This window comes from Lepus europaeus, chromosome 19 (genome assembly GCF_033115175.1).
Source record: "Lepus europaeus isolate LE1 chromosome 19, mLepTim1.pri, whole genome shotgun sequence".
In the NCBI taxonomy this organism is placed as follows: domain Eukaryota; kingdom Metazoa; phylum Chordata; class Mammalia; order Lagomorpha; family Leporidae; genus Lepus; species Lepus europaeus.
Window position 1 is genome coordinate 68770995 of NC_084845.1, and position 23066 is coordinate 68794060.

Below are 23066 nucleotides of genomic sequence, written 5' to 3' on the forward strand. Positions count from 1 at the left end.
GGGGGCCATGGAGGAACGGCGATTCCCACGGGGACACGGGAGGGAGGCTGGGAAGCAGGCACCTCACAACCAGGAGTGACAGGCACATCACAGAGCGCCTACTCTGCCCCTCACTGTAAGCTGGGCCGATGCACCGCCAGGCAGGGGTAGGTCACCGGGGAGGCCCACGTCGGCACCAGACGCCTGGCTGTGTGACCGACTCTGCTTCCAATCCCAGCTCCCTGCTAATGCACACCCTGGGAGGCAACAAGCGACGGCTCCAGGACCTGGGTCCTTACCACTCAGACCCAGACTGAGTTCCGGCTCCTGGCTTCAGTCTGGCCCAGGCCCAGATGTTCTGGACACCGGGGAGTGAATCGGCAGACAGGAGATCTCTGGCTGTCTCTGCCTTTCAAATAATAAAATAAACTGAACAATTTTAAAAATAACCACTCTCCTAAGTAGAGATTATCGTTCTTTAGTCCTCCAGAAAGCCACCAAGCAAAATGCCTTGACCACCCAAGCCCACCCCGCCAGGAGAGCTATCACCCGGGAAAGCCAAGTGCCCACAGAGGACGCACGGATCAACGCAGCGAGGCCCGTCCACCCCCGGGCCCCGGCACGTGACTCGGCACAGAAGGATGCAGCACGGAAGAGCGTGTGCTGCACGGGGAAAGCCAGGCACAGAGGGAGACCCAGCGCCCGAGCCCACGGCCAGGAATGCACAAAGCAGGCAAGCCCACGAGCATCAGCAATGGAAACTGAGTCTGGCTGGGGCAAAATGTGGGCACAACCTTGGGCACACACTGAAAACCACCGAACTGCTTAACCTGACAGGGTGAATTCTGTGTATTACATCCCAACATAAAAAATTTATTTCATAGAGTTAAAACACGGACACAGAAAAAGATCCATCAGCCAGAGCAGGCACGGCAGAGGTGCTCACCCTGAACGCCACCGGCAGGAGGTGAAGCCAAAGCCCGGGCAACACTCAGGCCCCGGCTGCAGGATTCCAAGCCAAGGACTCATGTGAACGAAACACAAGAGCCATATGTGCAGAGACAGCCAGCGAAATGTCCACAGCTGAAAACCACCAGCTGTTCGAGCAAGGGACCCTGGCACCATGGTTTTAAATCCTTACAACTTAATGAGAACCAAAGACAGACTGTAAAATTCTGCCCACCACACAAAGATAACACGCATTTCAGATAAGGCCCAGAAAAAGAGAGTTCTAAACAGCGGCCGCATGAGTCTGCCGGGCTGGAAGTGCCCCGTCTGTTCTGGCTTCCTAGCCTTTGTTGTTGTCATGTCTACGAGGCATTTCTTAAAAAATCATAAAAACAAAATTCAAAAGAAAGACATCTTCCAAACAAAAAGTTTCATTCATTCAAATTAAGGAATAAAGTAACTACAATCAGGCCTTTATTTATAGATGGGAAAGGGTGCAGACGAAGAATCCAGTGTAGGAGCCAAACTCAGGATAACAGCACAAAGGTAAAACTGATTCCTGAATCCACACCCTGACTTCCTCTGCAACGACTGAAGGTCAAACCACCACTTCCAAGAGCCCTGGTCCCTCTGTCAGTTCAGCTGAGACACTACGGCCTTGTCCAAGTTCACCGTCAAGTCAGAGAGCATGTCAGAGAGAAGTTTCACCTTATCTACAATTCTTCCTGTCACTCCCATGCCGTTGAGGATGGTGACATTAACAATTGTCGGCATTCCTCCATAGTAGATGGGCTGGGAGCAGTAGGGCCACATGTAGGGACACTCAGTCAGATCTACGTAGCTCGGGCTCAAGCTGAAACAGAGAATACAGTAGACCACGTTAAAAAAGACTGCAAAGAAGCAACACAAGTGTGCAGGAAGGAGCACGGCACACCTGCGCTGCACAAGTCCCTCCCTTGGCCAGAGCAGGTGCGCGCACAGCACAGTGCCGGGGAACACCTCCTGGACGTGATCGCAAGGGGCCCTCCTTGGGAAGAAGCAGGCAGTGTGCCTGTGGGAGGGAGGGCAGGCGGGCTCAGGACAGCCTACGCCTGCACTTCACGCGCTCCACCTGAGGTGTCCTCCTCCCGTACAGATCCCCTGGGCATCCTGCCTGTGATGCCCTTAGCCAGCAGACGACCACACACACACTCATCTAGGCTGAGCCTTGACAGTCCCCCAGCAACGTGCCGAGCCTGTTTCAGAGGGCTGGACAAACTGGTCAAGAGCTGACCCAAGTGTCCTGCACTGCTTTGTTTCATGCTTCCTCACGTCGGAAATGAACGTGTGCTGGGTTGGCCTCATTCCCAAGGCAGCTCTGGTGACAGACAGACAGGAAGCCAAGCTGTTCTCACTGGGAGCACCAGGCGCACATGAATCCGGCTCATCAAGCGGCCCTGAGTTCAGCGGGCAGGAGACTGCTCTCTCTCAGAGGAGGACCAGCCCAGCTCAGACATCGACCACACAGGGAGAACTTTCTGTTAGGTCATTAGGTCTGGGCCGACTGAATTACTAGATACAAAACCAAGCAGAGTGCTCTCATGGATACTATGATTTGCATAGGCAGTTATAATCAATATTAAAATAGATATCACCCAGTATTGTGGCATTGTGGGTAAAGCATCCCATACGGGTACCGGTTTTAGTCCCGGCTGGTCCACTTCCAGTTCCCTGCTGCTGTGCTCAGGAAAGCAGTAGAAGATGGCTCAAGTCCTTGGGCCCCTGCACCCTCGTGGGAGACCCAAAAGAAGCTCCTGACTCCTGGTTTCAGTCTGGCCCAACCCTGGCCATTGTGGACATTTGGGGAGTGAACCAGTGGACACAAGATCTCTCTCTCTCCCTGTGCCTTTCAAATAAAAAAGAAATAAATAGATATCACCAAGTTTAAAAATCTTGAGTGGGTTAGCCACGTGGTTACAACTGAAGACTCAGCAAAGGCACCTGCGCTGCCTGAGACAGGTTTCTACATTTTCCTGGCACCCACGCTCTGTAAACAACGGGATTAAGATACAACCAAGAAGTCACCACTAGCAAACAGGATCCAATACCCTAAGAGACAAACAATACACTGTGATAAAGGACTTATTTTAGAAGTACGGTTGGTTCAATATTAAGAAATTAATTAATACTATATACCATATTAATAAGAACACAATATTCACATGATTATAAACGCTGAAAAACACTGCAGAATTCCTTGCACAATTGTGATGAAAAACACACCAAAGACAGACTTGGTGAAGGATCTTTTGCCATGATAAAATGTGCGCAATGCAGTTGCGAAGCCAACACCATATTTAATGGGAAACAGAGGCATCTGTACAGAGGTCAGGGACGACAAACCCTCTCTGCTCCTACTCAACCCTGCGCTAGAGACACCAGCCAAAGCAACCAGACAGAAACAGTTAATAAGAACTGGCAGGGAGAGACAAGATGTCTCTCTCCACAGGATGCTCGGGGAAACGTGGTGTAACTAACTCAACACTAACTCAGGGAGCACCGCACTTTAACACAGAGATGAAATCAACAACGTGGTGGGTACCACCCCCCATAGGACGAAATACTGAACTTACCAAGAACTGAGCAAACCTACAGGAAGACAGCCATGAACCCTCCTGGTAGACAAGGTTTCGGCTCTTGGACAGAGTAGTCACTCAGCACTGCGAAGTCCTTCTGAGCTCGTCCTAGCAAGCATCTCCGGCACTCAGGGAGCCCAGAGCCAGACCCTGCTGCACGTGAAACCTAGTCGTGATGACGACACGCAGCATTCCCAGGCCACTAGGGCAAAGACCAACTTTTTAATAAAGGGAGCTGTAAGAAACAAGTGGCCATTTAACTAAAGAAAAACTTAGATCCATATTTCACACCATACACAAGAATAAACTCCAAACGGTTCAGGGACTTTCAAGTAAATGCAAGAAAGCAAACAAGTTCTAAAGAAAACAAGGGTGGGCCGGCGCCGTGGCTTAACAGGCTAATCCTCCGCCTTGAGGCGCCGGCACACCGGGTCTAGTCCCGGTCGGGGCGCCAGATTCTGTCCCGGTTGCCCCTCTTCCAGGCCAGCTCTCTGCTATGGCCCTGGAAGGCAGTGGAGGATGGCCCAAGTGCTTGGGCCCTGCACCTGCATGGGAGACCAGGAGAAGCACCTGGCTCCTGGATTCGGATCAGCATGATGCACCAGCCGCAGCGGCCATTGGAGGGTGAACCAACGGCAAAAAGGAAGACCTTTCTCTCTATCTCTCTCTCTCACTATCCACTCTGCTTGTCAAAAAAAAAAAAAAAAAAAAAAGAAAGAAAGAAAGAAAAGAAAACAAGGGTGAATCTCTTTTCCTTTGCTCAGTGGAGCAAAAAGCTTTCTGGTTCTCAGTATCCAAAGGCAACAAGGACAACAACAGAAAGACAAATCTGACTATTTAAAAAAAACAACACTACCCGGTGAAAAACACTGTACATACAGTCAGAAAACAGCGGCAAGCTGGAGAAAGAGCACAGCACACCTCACCGACCACGGCTCTGAGACTTAAAGAACTCTTAAAAACACAGTGACTCAACACCCCAAAGAAAAACGTGGAAAATAAATGAGCAGGTAACTCACAATGAAGATTTTAAGATGGCCCTGAAACACAAGTATTTAAACTCGCCCACATGCACATCAAACCACACTGAGACGCCATCTGTCTCCTGTCAGGCTGGCCGGAGGAACGAGTGACAGAAAATGGTGCGGATGAGGCTTCCGTGAGAGGCACACTCAGACTGCTGGGGAGGCTGGCAGGTGCGTTCCCAGCCCTCTGGAAGGGAACACAGCAAGGTCCAGCAATGCCACTTCCAGGAATTTAACCTGAACAAACACAGCTAACAAAAGTAAGATACAGACACAAGCTATTCACTGCTACAGTTCCTAATTACAAAAGGTTGGAAACGGGCCAGCACTGCGGCGTAGCGGGTAAAGCCACTGCCTGTGCTGCCAGCATCCCACATGGGCGCTGGTTCTAGTCCTGGCTGCTCCATTTCCGATCCAGCTCCCTGCTGTGGCCTGGGAAAGTGATAGAAGATGGCCCAAAGTCCTTGGGCCCCTGCACCCGCATGGGAGACTTGGAAGAAGCCCCTGGCTCCTGGCTTCAGATCAGCACAGCTCAGGTTGTTAAAGCCATCTAGAGTGAACCAGTGGATAGAAGAGCTCTCTCCCTCTCTCTGCCTCTGCGTCTCTTTAACTCTGCCTTTTAAATAAAATAAATACATCTATATAAAAAAAAGGTTAGGAACAACTTAAACCACACCTAAGCAGGGGCAGGCACTTGGCACAGTGCTGAAGACACTGGTTAGGACACCCACGTCCTCTAACGGCGCCGGGCTTCCCATCCGGCCCCACTCCAACTAGATTCCCGCCCACGGGCAGCCTGGGAAGCAGCAGCGGGTGGCGCACACTGAGTGCTTGGCACCGACATGGAGCTCGGAACGGAGCGCTGGGCTCCCAGGTTTCCTGAGAGTGAACCAGCAGGAAAGTAAAACACTCACACGTACACCCACACATACACCCACACTCACATGTACACCCACACGCACGTACACCCACACACACTCACACGCACACGTACACGCACACTCACAGGTACACACACGTACACCCACACGCACTCACACTCACAGGTAAACACACGTACACCCACACATACACCCACACTCACATGTGCACTCACACGCACGTACACCCACACACACTCACACGCACACTCACTCACATGTACACACACGTGCACTCACACTCACAGGTACACACACGTACACCCACACGCACACTCACACTCACACACACGTACACTCACACGCACACTCACGCGTAGACTGGTGGGTGGATCAATAGTGGCCACTCGGAGGATGCAGCTGTAAAAAGGGGGCAGAAGCACTGTGCAAACCAAGTGACGCCCAGGACACCTTCACAGGAGGACAGCGAAGGGCCACTGACCGTCTGCAGCAACGCTCTGCCTTCCACGGACGTGCGCGAGGGAGTTCAAGAATAAGCCAAACCGCGCGTTACCACAGCGGTGCGTGGCAGCCATTCATTACTGTCCTGCGGTGAAAGGAACAGAGCTGCCTGAGGGAGAACGACGCGAGGGCTGGAGCACGCGCACCCATGAAGGCACATCGTGCGGTGCCACACGTGCTCAGAGGGAGGCAGGCACACGCTGAGAAGAGACAGAGGTCACGAGAAGGGGCTCCCAACAGCCGCTCTGGGACAATCCGAACAACAAATTAAATGGTGTGAATGAGTTACAATCCAGAGTGAAATAAGTATCCAGGAGCCCACCCTGATACCAGTACCGGAGTAAGTGGGGAGAAAAGACGGCCCTTCCTTCTGGCAAACTTCCAGGCACCACGTGCAGAAGGAACGAGGGAAACAGAACGTCGTCAGGCGCCTCAGGGGAGGCATCACAGGCAGGAGCCACCAAGAGACGCTGAAACCGACGAGCAGAAGTCGAGAAACGCCATCTTCTCAGAGTGGATTTCCAGACACTGAGCAGCCACACAGGGAAAACCGCAGCTGCCAGGGTGAGACCTGGCAGACGACAGCCACGGCCCGGGAGCGGACCTGTACCTGTCTCCCGCTAACACCCCCACTGCCGCCCTCTGGCTCCTCCACCCGACCACGTGACACGCCTGGACCCTCTGGACCCTCCACCACTGACCACGTGACACGCCTGGACCCTCTGGCCCCTCCACCACTGACCACGTGACACGTCTGGACCCTTTGGACCCTCCACCACTGACCACGTGACACGCCTGGACCCTCTGGACCCTCCACCACTGACCACGTGACACGCCTGGACCCTCTGGCCCCTCCACCACTGACCACGTGACACGCCTGGACCCCTGGATCCTCCACCACTGACCACATGACACGTCTGGATCCTCTGACTCCACCACTGACCACGTGACACGTCTGGACAATCTGGCCCCTTCACCGCTGACCACGTGACACGCCTGGACCCTCTGGCTCCTCCACCCGACCACGTGACACGCCTGGACCCTCTGGCCCCTCCACCGCTGACCACGTGACACACCTGGACCCTCTGGACCCTCCACCACTGACCACGTGACACGTCTGGACCTCTGGACCCTCCACCACTGACCACGTGACACGCCTGGACCCTCTGGACCCTCCACCACTGACCATGTGACACGCCTGGACCCTCTGGCCCCTCCACCACTGACCACGTGACACGCCTGGACCCTCTGGACCCTCCACCACTGATGACATGACACGCCTGGACCCCTGGATCCTCCACCGCTGACCACGTGACACGCCTGGACCTCTGGACCCTCCACCACTGACCACGTGACACGCCTGGACCTCTGGACCCTCCACCACTGACCACGTGACACGCCTGGACCCTCTGGCCCCTCCACCACTGATGACATGACACGCCTGGACCCCTGGATCCTCCACCACTGACCACGTGACACGCCTGGACCCTCTGGCCCCTCCACCGCTGACCACGTGAGACGCCTGGACCCTCTGGCCCCTCCACCACTGACCACACGACACGTCTGGACCTCTGGACCCTCCACCTCTGACCACGTGACACGCCTGGACCTCTGGACCCTCCACCACTGACCATGTGACACGCCTGGACCCTCTGGCCCCTCCACCACTGACCACGTGACACGCCTGGACCCTCTGGCTCCTCCACCCGACCACGTGACACGCCTGGACCCTCTGGCCCCTCCACCACTGACCACGTGACACGCCTGGACCCTCTGGCCCCTCCACCACTGACCATGTGACACGCCTGGACCCTCTGGCCCCTCCACCACTGACCACGTGACACACCTGGACCCTCTGGCTCCTCCACCCGACCACGTGACACGCCTGGACCCTCTGGCCCCTCCACCACTGACCACGTGACACGCCTGGACCCTCTGGCCCCTCCACCACTGACCATGTGACACGCCTGGACCCTCTGGCCCCTCCACCACTGACCACGTGACACGCCTGGACCCTCTGGACCCTCCACCGCTGACCACGTGAGACGCCTGGACCCTCTGGCCCCTCCACCACTGATGACATGACACGCCTGGACCCCTGGATCCTCCACCACTGACCACGTGACACGCCTGGACCCTCTGGCCCCTCCATCACTGACCACGTGACACGCCTGGACCCTCTGGCCCCTCCACCACTGACCACATGACACGCCTGGACCCTCTGGACCCTCCACCACTGACCACATGACACGTCTGGACCCTCTGGACCCTCCACCACTGACCACGTGACACGCCTGGATCCTCTGACTCCACCACTGACCACGTGACACACCTGGACCCTCTGGCTCCTCCACCCGACCACGTGACACGTCTGGACCCTCCACCACTGACCACGTGACACGCCTGGACCCTCTGGCCCCTCCACCACTGACCACGTGACACGCCTGGACCCTCTGGCCCCTCCACCACTGACCACGTGACACGCCTGGACCCTCTGGACCCTCCACCGCTGACCACATGACACGCCTGGACCCTCTGGCCCCTCCACCGCTGACCACGTGACACGCCTGGACCCTCTGGCCCCTCCACCGCTGACCACGTGACACGCCTGGATCCTCTGACTCCACCACTGACCATGTGACACGCCTGGACCCTCTGGCCCCTCCACCACTGGCCAGGGCCACCTCCCCAGGCTGCTCCTCTACTCAGTGACTGAGCAGAGATGGCCTAGGGCAGGCCTGTCCCCACAGGGCTCTGTGCTCCCGTGACAGGGGACTGCAGCACTGATCTCTCCCACCTCTCCCCACTTCTGTCCTCTCTTCTTCCCAGGCACTGCCTTTCCCATCAACCTCTCGGACACCTAATCCCACCCTGGCACAGGCTGACGCAGGCTCCTCAGATGAGGACAGTCAGCGCCGCCGTGAGAAGTTGGAGGAGACAGAAGAATGACCCCCGGTAGGGCACTGGGCAGACAGGGAACTGAGCACAGCTCGGGGTCTCGGGCTGGGTCCTAGACCACAAGGCGGCCCTGACGAGGACGACGTCGGATCCCAACTAAGGCTGCACTCAGTGCACAGGGCTGTGCCGGTGCCAGCCTGGTTCTGAGGCTGCTCTGTGTGCCGGTGCCAGCCTGGTTCTGAGGCTGCTCTGTGTGCCGGTGCCAGCCTGGTTCTGAGGCTGCTCTGTGTGCCGGTGCCAGCCTGGTTCTGAGGCTGCTCTGTGTGCCGGTGCCAGCCTGGTTCTGAGGCTGCTCTGTGTGCCGGTGCCAGCCTGGTTCTGAGGCTGCTCTGTGTGCCGGTGCTAGCCTGGTTCTGAGGCTGCTCTGTGTGCCGGTGCTAGCCTGGTTCTGAGGCTTGCTCTGTGTGCTGGTGTTAGCCTGGTTCTGAGGCTTGCTCTGTGTGCCGGTGCTAGCCTGGTTCTGAGGCTGCTCTGTGTGCCGGTGCCAGCCTGGTTCTGAGGCTTGCTCTGTGTGCTGGTGCTAGCCTGGTTCTGAGGCTTGCTCTGTGTGCCGGTGCTAGCCTGGTTCTGAGGCTTGCTCTGTGTGCCGGTGCTAGCCTGGTTCTGAGGCTGCTCTGTGTGCCGGTGCTAGCCTGGTTCTGAGGCTTGCTCTGTGTGCCAGTGCTAGCCTGGTTCTGAGGCTGCTCTGTGTGCCGGTGCTAGCCTGGTTCTGAGGCTTGCTCTGTGTTCCTACGACGTTAACGCCGGCGAAAGCTGGGTCTTACGGGCTCTCAGTTTTGTGCTATCTGGGAAGCTCTGTTGTAATGCTGAAATCATCTCAAAGCAAAGGTTTGTTTTCAGAAACGCATAGGTAAGATCATCGTGAGGAAACACCAGATAAACCCACACCAAAGGACAGTCTAAGAGGCAAGCAGCATGTCCACAGGAGTCCAGTTCAGAACAAGAGGTCAGAGGGAACCAAGGTAACAAAAAGCACATCGCTGGGCCTGGATCCTGGGCCAGAAAAAAGCCAAAGGGGCGAAGTGGCAGAATGAGAGTGGTGTGTGGCTTCACAGTGACACATGATCAACGTGAACTCATTCATTCCAGTAACTACACGAGGGGAAGCCAGCCAGAGGGTATGAGAGAACTATTTAAGTAAACCTAAGATCACTTCTGAAAAAAAAACTGTCAAGGAGGTCACTAGTTGAACCAACCATATCAGACACAGCAGAGCATCTCTGAGTTCAGAGGAGTCCGGAGGCCGGCCGGCCAGCACCCCAGCGGCAGCAGGCTCCCACGGAGCTCCCGAGTGCCGTGTGGGGAGTGATCGCCCGGGGTTCTGAGGACAGGCCGGGAAGAAGCAAAGGCCGACCGAGAAGCCGGCGTACCGACCTCGCCTGTGGCTTGTAGCTGTTGAGGATCTGGTAGGCTCGGAGCAGATCGAGCTTGCCGTGGCCTTGCTCAAACATGTTGACCCCAGGAAGCCTGCGCGCCGACGCTATCAGGGCCTGCTTCATGCTGGCAGGGTTCACCAGCTCACGCTTCTGGACTGTGCTGCGGGGAAGCAAACACAGGCTCGTTTTGTCTCAGTAACACACGGAACATCAGACCGTCCCCAGCGGCAAACACGCAGCCTCCAATCCTGTTTCCCACCTAACGGGGCATCTTTGGTGGAGCCCACACAGGACACAGCCTTCCTGTGGTGCCTGCCTCAGGGCCGAACCTGGTCCACATGGCTGTTCTGACTGGGACTGACGGGTCATTGTTTATGCCAAGACATACTCTCCTAGAACGTCAACTCACGTGACCACACAGGCTGCAGGAGCCAAGTGCAGGTGAAGGGCACAGACTTCCCAGGGGAGGGGCCGGCTGGGAAGGGAGGAGAAGAAAGAGCACCCAGATGGAGCCTGGGGAGGAGCGCGAGGCAGGAGGCACAGGTCTCAGGGACTCGAGGGGGCCTGGCCTTTTCTGTTTCCAGATCTGGAGGGTGTGTGGGATGGCTAGCCTTGGCAGAGAACACCTCAGAGCCCAGGGCAGACCCCAGGCTACCTCCAGAGCGCTACGTGGCTGGGGCTTAGTCAGCCACACCGGCCTTAATCACCCATTCCTGTAAACCTGTGCACTGTACACACAAATACATTTTAACCCCGAAGTGGAGGGGTGGACAGCAGGCAGAGGAAAACTCCCCAAGGCCCCACACGCTCCTCCAGATGGTGTTTGCTTTCTAAATGGACGCCTGGCACACAGGAAGTACCGGGAGATAAAGGAGGATTAATTCTTAATGGGAGAATAAAAGAACTGCTGAAATCTATAGGTCAACAGTCTTCCCCTCCTCCTGCCATAAAGCAAAACCAAAGGTTAGGTCCGGCTTCCTTGTTGCCTGGCTCCCATTGTGAGCTACTGTCAAGCCACAGAAGTACTTCTCAACAGTCACCGTGGCATTTTAATCCGCTGCAGGAGATGAGCAGAGTGACAGGTTTCCTTGATGCTGAAAATACCTGTACTTGGGGATGGAAACACAGCCTCCGCATCTCCCCACTCACAGCCCGGAGTTGTGATGGGCCCAGTGCTGAAGCCAGAATGCTCACTGCCTGCTAACAACCACAGCAGGTGAGCAGTGAACCAGTATCTCCACTCCCGCTGGAAACAGCAGGCTCTGGCTTCGGCCTGGTCCAATCCTGGCTGTTGTGGCCATTTGAGAAACGACTCAGCAAGTGGAAGAACTCATCTCTCCCTTTCTCTCTGCAATTTTGCCTTTCACATAAATAAAATAAAAACTTAAAAAAATAGTCCCTGAGGAAAGGGAGGAGGTGGCAGAAAACACCTTACCTGATACACACATTTGTGTGGCTACAAAGCACACTTCTAGCACATCCACATGAAAAAACAAACCCCAACGGAACACGAGCGTAGCGGGCAGCCCGCCCCTGCCCTGCACCTGCGGCTCGCATTGGTTTACACGGTGCCCACACACACACCACCTAACCAGAGAGCAAGGGCCTCCCCACTTTCACAGAGATGAAGACGCAGCATCACCCAACCACCAAGTCCAGTTCGGGCAGAGCAAACTCCGCTCCTGCTCTGTGGGCCTGAGTGCACCTGCCCTGCTGTTGGCGCTGCCGTCCCGGGGGCAAACACTCACCTCACCAACAAGGTGACGGCACCTGCCACCACTGGAGAGGCAACGCTGGTCCCCGAGAGAGCCCGGCACCCGCCTTTCACGCCAGAACCCCGCACTCCAGCGCCATAGGTGACAATGTCAGGTTTCACACGGCCATAGCCTCCTGGTAGTTCCTATGGATAAAAAGCAGCTCAGTTTCTACATTGCACACATTGGCTACAGGTGGTGACGCGTGAACAAACTCAGAGCAGAAGTGTGTGTGACTTAGCGACAGTGTCACCTGGGTGAGACAGCAGCATCACATCAAAATCCACTGCAAACCAGAAACAAGCTTAGACAATGTGCAGAGAACCACAGCACTCGCAGTATGTGTCCCAACGGCCGGCTCAACAGCAAGGCTATACAGCAACTAAAAACAAACACTCCAGTTGTGCTAAGCTGAAAGACTACAACTGCTGGCTTATCACTAAGACTAGACACTGCAGACCGCTTCATTCTAGATAAATTACAATGAGAAATACCTCAGAAAGCCCAGAAGTGAAATGATCAATAGAAAAAACCAAACAAGTTTCTTTACAACAGGAGTTTGTGAAGTTTTGTTTTTTGCCTATGGCTATTTGGAGACCTACAGCATCATTTGCCAGACACCCCCAGGCCTGATTTACAGGGAAAGCAGTACAGGGCGTGACTGGACGCTCAATCCGCTGTGAAAAGGGAAATAAATTCCGAATGGCGATGACACCTGTACAACTAACGTGGGTTAAGATTTTAGTAAGTGCTCGCTTAAGCTCCCTGGAAACCAGGCAGAACACAAAGTTCAAGCGGCTGGTGCCCTGTCAGAACGAAGCACAGCAGCTTCAGGCGGTAAACCTGTCCTGGCATCAGGAAAGCAATGAGGGCCACGCGTGGGGCCGAGCGAGGACACCTGTTTCTCCAGGTGCCACTGAAAAGCAAGCCCGGGGGCTGACGTTGTAGCACAGCAAGTAAAGCTCCACCCGAGATGCCAGCAGCCCATATGGATGCCAGTTCAGGACCTGGCTGCTCCATTTCCGATCCAGCTCCCTGCTAATGCAGCTGGGAAAGCAACCGAAGATGGCCCACGTGCTGGGACCCCTGCGTCCATGTGGAAGACGTGGAAGAAGCTCTGGGCTCCTGGCTTTGGCCTGGCCCAGCCCCTGCCGTTGAGACCATCTGGGTTAGTGAACCAGCAGACAGAAGTGCTCGCGCTTGCGCTCGCTCTCTCTCTCTCTCAATGTCTAACTATCCCTTTCAAAATAAACAAAAATTAATCTTAAGAAAAAAAAAAAAAAACAAAACCATGAAGCCCTTGGCAAAGGTCAAAGACAGGACACAGCTCAGGGACAGCACTGAAGGGGAAGCTAGAGACGCAATGGCAGGTGCACTATCTCTTGGTCTCTAACAACACAGAACACGCTGGGTGCAGAGATAAGGACACACACTCAGCCTGGGGCTGCCTGGGGCTGTCTGGCACACAGAGTGAACTTCAGACCAGGGTGTCAGGTCAGCGGATCCAGTCGAGAAGGGGTCTGAGTGCATGAGCCTGTGTGGGGCTGACTACAGGGGCAGTGGAGAGCTGACACGGCCAAGTCCTACGGCCCAACAAGAAGGCCACCCCTGAGTGTTGCCCATGTGGACAAGGCCCACAGTGTGCCCAGGAAGTCGTGAATCTTTGTGGGGATTTATCTGAGACCCCAGGCTGGGCACCTGTCAGCTTAGGGCACCAAGAAATAATCTGATCTAGAACACCAGGGACAGGTGCCACTGTCAGCCACCTGAGCTCTACCCTGAGGGAGCACCTGATTTTTTAAGCAAATTTTGTTTTGATGGGTAAAGAAGGGTGAATTAGCTGCACAATCAGACCTCAAGCAGCTGAATTATTACCTTGTTGGAATTACTTTATTCTGTCCAGCTAAGTACAATTATTTCCATGTTAGCAGAGTTAATAATAAGACGTTCATATTGGCTTCTCCTTCTTCTTAAGGCAAAAACAAAACAAAAACAAAAGCAAAAATCCACCTCAAAGGAGGGCCACCTCCCCTCCTGCTAGCTAGGACCCGGAAGCATGCATCCAACGCACCAGAGAGTGAGCTGGTCAGAAACAGAGAAGCAGAACCAGGAAACAGCTCCGAGACGCACCCCGCTGCCCAGAGCGGCAGCCGTGGGCCTCCCAGAGTGAGGCTGCAGAAAGGGCCAGGTCTCACTACTCCGTCGTGAACGTGAGGGGCAGTCTACCTCAGAAGATGGCTCTGACACACTCGGCGCCGGGAGCCACGAGAAACCAACAGAGAAGCGTACCCAGGTGGTCATGCCCCTGGAGGAGAAGCGGGCGATGTTGTCTTCAAAGTCAATGCCGCCCACACCAATGACGTCCATCTGATCAGCAGGGTTATTCAGAGTGCTAAATGGAGACACAAAAATCAAGGGAAGAAAAATCATTTGAGCTGCGTAATTCCAACAGGGGAAGCACTCTCAGCAAAGTCTCAGACTTCATGGGGTCTTGGCAAGCCTGTGCACCTGCAACAGCCTGCTGTTCCCCGCAGTGGCCCCGTGGAGGGCCCTGCTCCCCGCCCCCTTCACGCCGGCCCCTTGCTGGACGCCCCTTCTTCCTTCTCCCCCGGCCAGTCGTCACACTCCGGCCCGGCTCAACACTCACTTCTCCCCACACGACTGCAGGCTTTACCGATCTTCCCGTGCCTTGGACCTCGCAGGACTTAAGCGATCACAATCCTCCACGTAATCACACATTCTCACACCACTCTGCCATTGTTCCCGGACTCATCTTGCTCCCTCAACTGAATGAGATATTTCTCTGGGTAAAGCCACCATCTTACAATGTTGGCATCCTATATGGGCGCTGGTTTGTGTCTCAGCTGCTCCACTTCCAACCCAGCTCCCTGCTATTGGCCTGGGAAGAGCAGCAGAAGACAACCCAAGTGGTTGGACTTCTGCCACCCACACGAAGACCTGGATGAAGCTCTTGGCTCTTGACTCCTGGCTCCGGCCTGGCCCAAGCCTTTCAGGGGAGTGAACCACTAGATGGAAAATCTTTCTCTGTTTCTCCCTCTCTCTCTTTAACTCTGACTTCAAATAAATAACCTTTTTAAAAGAAAGAAGAAAGATTGGGGCCAGCTCTATGGTGCAGTGGGTTAATGCCCTGGCCTGAAGTACAGCATCCCCTATGGTCGCCAGTTTGAGACCTGGCTGCTCCACTTCCGATCCAGCTCTCTGCTGAGGCCAGGGAAAGTAGTAGAAGATGGCCCAAGTCCTTGGGCCCCTGCACCCACGTGGGAGACCTGGAGGAAGCTCCTGGCTTCAGATCGGCGCAGTTCCAGCCATTGTGGCAAATTGGGGAGTGACCCAGTGGATGGAAGACCTCTCTCTCTTTCTCTCTCTCTGCCTCTCCTCTCTCTGTGGGTAGCTCTGACTTCCATAAATAAATAAATCTTTAAAAAAAAAAAAGAAAAAAGAAGAAGAAGAAGACAGACACCATATCCACACATTGCCTCTGTCCCAGTCAGGAAGGCAGTCGCTTTCAACCGACCTCCTGCGGCGTGCTCCGCCCTCCTCCCAAGGACCTGGGCAGCCACCGTTACTTTCACCTGGAGCTCCTCGGAGGAAAGATGCAGGATGCCAGGGAAAAATCAAATGCACTACACGTGCAAACAAACTACAATGGCTTAAATAATGATAAAAACACTCAGACTGTAAGTCAAAACAAGATGGGAAGAATCACTGTATTCCTAAAGTGGTACTTAGGAAATTTGTACTCATTAAATAAACGGTTTCTTTGGGGAAAAAAAGGGGAGCAGAGCTGCAGCAGCAAATGTGCTGGCCCTGCAGTCTCAGAGGGCCCAGGGTGCAGGCCCCAGAGAAAGAGATCCCAGCAAGAGGCACTGGCCGGACATGCGCCTTTTCCAGATGTCTGGTTCGAGACCCGGCTGCTCCACTTCCGATCCAGCTCTCTGCTGTGGCCTAGGAAAGTAGTAGAAGATGGCCCAAGTCCTTGGGCCCCTGATACTGCGTGGAAGACCCGGAAGAAGCTCCTGGCTCCTGGCTTCAGATTGGCACAGCTCCAGTTGTTGCGGCCAATTGGGGAGTGAACCAGCGGATGGAAAACCTCTCTCTCTCTGCCTCTCCTCCTCTCTCTGTGTAATTCTGACTTTCAAATAAATAAATAAGTCTTTAAAAAAAAAAGGTGCCCTTCTGTTAACAACACTGCTCTGTGCTCCCTCCCCCGGTCCTTCTGGTCGACTCCCGAAGCGCCTCAGCTGCCCTGGCCCTCCGCACCTGCACCCTGAGATCAGCTGTGCTCACACTGGTCTCCCACAGCAAGGCAGGGCCCTCCCCTCCCCCTCCCCCGTGCCTGGCGCACAGCTGAGTCAACACCGTGGCATCTACTCAGCCCCAGCAGACTGACTCTGCTTTTGGGGTGGGGCATGGAGGGTGGAAATTAGAATACAAACTTCAAGCCTCTGAATTACTATTTGTAGCGAAGTTTAAAAAAAAAAAATTAAACAGAAAGAAGCTGACCTTGAGCTGACAACTGCTGAAGCTGGTGGGGAGCACCTGTGTGTTCTCAAGGTAGAAACGCCCATGACACAGAGTTTCAGACAGACAGCCAGGTAATCCCCCGTCAGCGCGGCAGCAGCTACTTACCCATAAAGAGGCCCGTCATTGCCAATGGCAGAGACCATGATCACGTTGTTGGCTGTCAACTCCCACACCTACAAAGTCAGCAAGCATTTACTCCAAGTATACCACTTTCAAACAATCAACAATAACTGTCCAAAAAACCTCTCAACTTCTAAAAATAGCCCTACAGAAGAAGAGCAGCTCCCTGAAACACAGCAGTGGCCAGCCCAGTGGCAGGAGGTGGGAAGGAGCGCAGGTGGGGACACACCAGACACAGGGGTGTGCAGTGCGAGAGCAGGCTGGCTCCCCGGCCACGTTCAGGGAAGAAGGACCCACGATGCCTTACACGCCCCTCATAAACACAGCTCCCGGCCTCCAACCCACTGGGCATGAGACACCAAGTCACGAGAATTCACGTCCTCACAAGGCTGTTAGGGGAAGCAACCCCACTGGAACTAGAACGGGGCAAGCTGGAGGTGGCAGCCACAGGACAGCCCTGGCGAGCAGCCGCGACCGACCTTGTCTACAAAGGGATGATCCATGAAGTCGGGGCCGCCGATGCTGAGGTTGAGCACATCGATCTTCTTTAAGATGGCGTAGTTGAAGGCATCCAGAAACCACGATGTGTATGAGACCTAGTTACATTAAAACAATGCTTTTAGTGCTTCAGTGAAAAGTTCAAACTGCTGTGACAGTTATTTCTACGGGTACAACAGGACTCTTCAAGGCAAGAAGTATGTCTCAGCATGGTTGTCATTAGCTTCAGGTACGCTCTGGGATGTACGATGCCACATCCAGAAACCCTGAGTCTCTGGAGCCGAACCCAGCAAAGGGGATCTGGGCCCTCCGGGCGCAAGGTGCAGCGCCTCACTAACAGGATGTCTCCCTGCACAGAACCTCACCTTCCTGCCTCCCTCACCGCCAAGGATTTACCCTAAGACACTTCCATCAACGTCCTGTGTTTGTCGAACACGCCTGCTTCCCACGCGGACGGAAAGATAAACAGCACCAGGAGCAGCCCACAGCCTCATTTCTCTCAAGCTAACACTACCCACTCTCCCTAGAGGTTAAATCACTGTATGAATCCCCACTTAGTTCTCTCACATACTAAGTGAAGTTGACAGCAGGACGAGAAGCAATGCAATGCTTAGGAACTGCTTTTAACACTTCTAAAACTAAGACTCTGCATTTGTATTTGCTTACACAGACAAAAGAAATCCTACTAAGGAGATAGAAGAAATTAAGAAAAATATCATACACATAGAGTGAGCGAATAATCTTCTGGGTGGGGCAGGCTGGCAGGCTGACCTTTTTTTTTTTTTTTTTTTTAAGATTTATTTGTTTAAAAGGCAGAATTAAAAGAAAAAGAAAAAAGAAAGGCAGAGTTACAGAGAGGGACAGAGAAAGAGGTCTTGCATCTGCTGGTTCACTCCCCAATGGCCACAATGGCTGGAGCTGGACCACTCTGAAACCAGGAGCCAGGAGCTTCTTCCAGGTCTCTCACGTGGGTGCAGGGGCCCAAGGACTTGGGCCATCTTCCACTGCTTTCCCAGGCTCATTAACTTTTGACTGGCAGACACACTGCTCAAAGATATCAAAATTCTCCCAGAAGGGCCAGCATCGTAGTATAGTGGGTATGAGTAAAGCTGCTGGACACTCCACGTCTGACAGAAGTTCCACCACACCACAATGCCGGCCCTTCTGACTTTTGGTATATCTCTGAGCAATGCATCAGATGATCAAAAACTGCATGTAAAATATAGACAGGTAACAGTACCCTCGGGCCGGCGGTGCGGCTCACTAGGCTAATCCTTCGCCAGCGGCACCGGCACCCCAGGTTCTAGTCCCGGTTGGGGCACCAGTTCTGTCCCAGTTGCCCCTCTTCCAGTCCAGCTCTCTGCTGTGGCCCAGGAAGGCAGTGGAGGATGGCCCAAGAGCTTGGGCCCCTGCACCCGCATGGGAGACCAGGAGGAAGCACCTGGCTCCTGGCTTCAGATAGGTGCAGCGCGCCGGCCGCAACACACCAGCCATGGCGGCCACTTGGGGGGTGAACCAACGGAAAAAGGAAGACCTTTCTCTCTGTCTCTCTCTCTCTCACTGTCTAACTCTGCCTGTCAAAAACAACAACAACAACAACAACAACAGTACCCTCTTCCCCTTCCCACGTTTCCAAGTGAAGAGCGAGGGAAGAAAGGTTGTAAATGCACGTGACCCGACATGACGTGCGGTGCTAGGCAGAGTTCAGTAACAGAGTCCCAACCCTCAGGGTGAGGAACCCAATCAACACACACACACAAACACACACACACACACGGAGTCCACCAGTGAGACATGGACAAGGAGACACCGAGGCCTTGTGCAAGCCTGGGGACGAGGACGCAGTGTGGAAATGGAGCCATCACTGCACACAGCGACCTCCGAGTGGGGTCTCGAGGGCCAAGTCAGGCTGACAGATGGAGAAGAGCGGAGCACACAGAAGGCAGAGCAGAAGCGGAGAGGCAGTGGGGCACGGGTGGCACCAGCAGCGGCGCAGCAGCGCTGACGTGCGTGGCTTGGGAACAGGCGTGTACTGGAGACTGCGGACTCAAACGGCTGCCACAGCCTCAGCAGCTCATGGCAAGGGCCTCAGGTGGTCACGACGTCACACACAAGAGTGTTCGTTGTTCAGTGAACAGCAGCAGTCACTGTGCACAGACTCCCCATGCAGGACCTCTGCCCTCCAGGAGTTGCACTATGAGAATTAACTGTAAAACTTGTTCTCAAGCAGTTTACTGTTGAAATCTTTACTTAGAATAGTTGGTCTTCTGTGTAAAAAGTTAATTGAAAACGAATCTTAACGGAGAATGGGACTGGGAATGGGAGAGGGAGGAGGAAGTGGGGTGGGAGAATGGATGGGAGGGTGGGTATGGTGGAAAGAATCACTATATTCCTAAAGTTGTACTTATGAAATCTGTACTCATTAAGTAAAAGGTTTCTCTGGGGAAAAAAAATCAGTGGGAGAGATTCCTCCCAGCATGTAGGAACCCACAAGGCTTTCTGACCGCCCCAGTTCACTACGTCACAAACAACAGCCTGCTTCACTTGTCTCCCTGCAGAACCACAGCCAGCTGCTCCCTAAAGCCTGCCGCTCCTTCTGAATCTGAACGAAGCACAATTCTTCTGAGCCGCCCTTACGCAAAACCAACTGAATGAGACTAATCTTAAAAGCTCAGACAAACAAACAAACAACAGGTGTGGATAACGGGGGGGGGGGGGGGGTGGTTTGTCTGGGGGCCAGCACTGGCTTCGCAGCAGGTAAAGCCACCACCTGCGACGCTGGAATCCCGCACGGGCTCCCCGTTTGTCTCCCAGCTGCTCCACTCCACTCCAGCTGCCTACTAACGGCTTGGAAAAAGGAGAAGATGGCCCAAGTACTGGGGCCCTGCCTACCAAGTAGAAGATCCAAATGAAGCTCCTGGCTCTTGCCTTTAGCCTGGTCCAGTCCCAGCCATCGCAGCCATCTGGGGAGTGAACCAACAAAAGGAAGATCTCTCTGTCTCTGTTTCTCCCTCTCTCTGACTTTCAAACAGATAAACCCATCTTAAAAATTATTTGTTTCAAAGGCAGAGTGACAGAAAGTGGGGGAGACAGACCTTCCATGCACCAGTTTACTCCTCAGATGGCAGGGAGCGGGTTCGGGAGCAGCAAGGACCCAAACCAGTACTCTGATGTGAGATGTGGCATGCCACGCAGCAGCTTACCCCACTGTGTCTCAACACCTGCCCCAATGCAGTACTGCTCCTTTGCACATCCCAATACCCCCTCTCCGAAGTTGCAGGGGTCCTCAGAACACCTACCTGATTATTGGTAAAGACCCTGAAAATATGAAGCTCTGCATCTGGAGCAAATCCTTGGCACTCCCGCATACTGGCTATCACACCTGCCACGAATGTGCCATGGCCCAACCCTGTTACCCGGACAGGAAAACAAAAACAAAACAAACCAATTCCATAAAAGACAGCTGACCACGCATGCAACAGGCAACACTCCAGCCCCCCACTTCTGGGACCGTGCTCCCCGAGGCCTGCACGGAGGGCCTCAGCCAGGTCCCACTGCCCTCTGCTTGGTTCACCCTGCACAGGAGCTGCTCCATGGTCTGGCCGCCCTGCTCTCCTCCAGACGGGAGGTTCTCACCAGGCCCTCCCTCCAAAACTCTCATTTCCCATGTCCTCCGAGATATCCAAAAGAGCTTCTGCCATCTCAAAAGGCAGAGTAACCGCAGGGTCTGTCCAAGTATCTGCTGAACATAACCTGTGGGCTCTAGGAAGCCATCAGAGGACGGCAGTGCCGTCCTGCACCCACCACGTCCCCACCACCAGGCTGGGACCCACCGTCGTCCAGCGTTCGCTCGTTGGTCCAGTTGGTTCTCTCCTTCACATTTTTGAAGTGGGGATGCTTCTCACTCAGCCCAGTGTCAAAAACAGCAACTCTCACATTAGCACCTTATTCCAAAAGAAAGCAAGAACAATCACATTCAGAGAAATCATCTTTCAAATTTTGGTCTATAAAATTAATTACTCGGGGGACATCTGGCTTAGTAGTCAAAAGTCCCGAATCTCACATTAGTTTCTGGAAAGAATCCCTGGCTCTGGCCCTGGTCAGCTAACGCAGGCCTCAGCATGTACCAGTGATGACTCAAGTCGCCTGTGATGAGTTCCGGCTCCCAGGCTCAGTTCAGCTAAGCTCTGGCCATTGCAGACATTTGGGGACTAAATCAGCAGATGGGAGCTCAATCTGTGTGTTCGCCTCTCAAAAAAAAAAAAAAAAAAAAAAGCTCTGTAGGACCCACAGAAAATGACAAGTCACGAAGACCAAAGCCTGCCCAGAAAGCAACAGGGTGGGTCAGATGCTCCAGGTGCCTGCTCGGCTGAACCAAGACGAAGAGAGGGGCCGGCTGGGGGGCTGGGGAAGCGTCTGAACAGGATGTGAGCTACCCAGAAAGCCTCCCGGGGCTACTGTTTAACACTTGGGAAGGAACCGCCGCTCCCAGCCAGGTGCTCCGTGAGGCTGACTCCCCTCTTAGTGCAGGCGTTCATCCCATCTCCTCAGGGGTCCCCTGAGCACAAGCTGCTGCAAACAGGACGTGGGAACTCCTCCTGCTCCTGGCACGGACAGCAGTTTACTTAACACTGCTCAGCAGGAACACAAACGTAAGCAACACTCAGGGTTGATCACAGTTTGAAGAGAATCACGGGGCCCTCGCTGTGGCACAGTGGGTAAAGCTGCCACCTCCAGTGCCAGCATCCCATATGGGCGCCGGTTCTAGTCCCGGCTGCTCCTCTTCCGATCCAGCTCTCTGCTGTGGCCTGGGAAAGCAGTAGAAGATGGCCCAAGTCTTTGGGCCCCTGCACCCGCGTGGGAGACTCAGAAGAAGCTCCTAGCTCTTGGCTTCGGATTGGCACAGCTTCGGCTGCAACTGGGGAATGAACCCGTGCATGGAAGACACCTCTCTCCCTCCCTCTCTCTCTCTCTGCCTCTCCTTCTATGTGTAACTCTGACTTTCAAATAAATAAATAAATAAATAAATCTTAAAAAAAAAAAAAAAGAGTACATGAAGTAACTTATAGATCCTCGTTAAAGTCCTCTATATACAGGTAGAAAGCTTCAAAATTGTACAATGAACCATCAAGAACACTGATACAGTTTTATAGACAAAACACTAGGAAATCATTTTAACATTCACAATATATAATTCTGGAAAAAAAGAACACAAACTGTTTCACCAGATAGTGTTCAAGGTTATTAAAAGTCTGCTATGCAGGCCGGCGCCGTGGCTTACTAGGCTAATCCTCCGCCTTGCAGCGCTGGCACACCGGGTTCTAGTCCCGGTCGGGGCACCGATCCTGTCCCGGTTGCCCCTCTTCCAGGCCAGCTCTCTGCTGTGGCCAGGGAGTGCAGTGGAGGATGGCCCAAATGCTTGGGTCCTGCACCCCATGGGAGACCAGGAGAAGCACCTGGCTCCTGCTATCGGATCAGCGCGGTGCGCCGGCTGCAGCGCGCCAGCCGCGGCGGCCATTGGAAGGTGAACCAACAGCAATGGAAGGCCTTTCTCTCTGTCTCTCTGACTGTCCACTCTGCCTGTCAAAAAAAAAAAAAAAAAAAAAAGTCTGCTATGCAAACCTTAAGTTGAGAAACATGTACAGTGGACTTATATTGTCTTAAAAAATTAAGTATAATATAAAAATTAAATTGTTTTCCCTCATTCCAAATGGGAGAGGAACCGAGGAACCGACAGCATCTTACCCCAGATCTATACAGTTTGAAACGTGATCTAAATGTTTAGCACAAAGAAAACTGAGGAAGTTTTAGTCCTGTAAACTGTGCTCCTCATGGAACGCAAACCCCATCGTTTTTCAACATTCCG

General features: G+C 53.9%; 1 protein-coding gene across 2 annotated transcripts in view; it reads right to left on the reverse strand.

Moving 5' to 3' along the window:
• Positions 1 to 23066, reverse strand: part of MBTPS1 (membrane bound transcription factor peptidase, site 1) — a 64897-nt gene that overhangs the window by 18307 nt on the left and 23524 nt on the right. For both annotated transcript variants that reach the window (XM_062177737.1, XM_062177736.1), the window contains 8 exons: positions 21034 to 21144; positions 20500 to 20609; positions 17182 to 17298; positions 16688 to 16755; positions 14327 to 14429; positions 12032 to 12183; positions 10282 to 10443; positions 1636 to 1780 (listed from right to left, as the gene is read on the reverse strand). In XM_062177737.1, coding sequence (XP_062033721.1) covers positions 1636 to 1780; positions 10282 to 10443; positions 12032 to 12183; positions 14327 to 14429; positions 16688 to 16755; positions 17182 to 17298; positions 20500 to 20609; positions 21034 to 21144 — 968 coding nt within the window. The remainder of the gene's footprint in view (positions 1 to 1635; positions 1781 to 10281; positions 10444 to 12031; positions 12184 to 14326; positions 14430 to 16687; positions 16756 to 17181; positions 17299 to 20499; positions 20610 to 21033; positions 21145 to 23066) is intronic.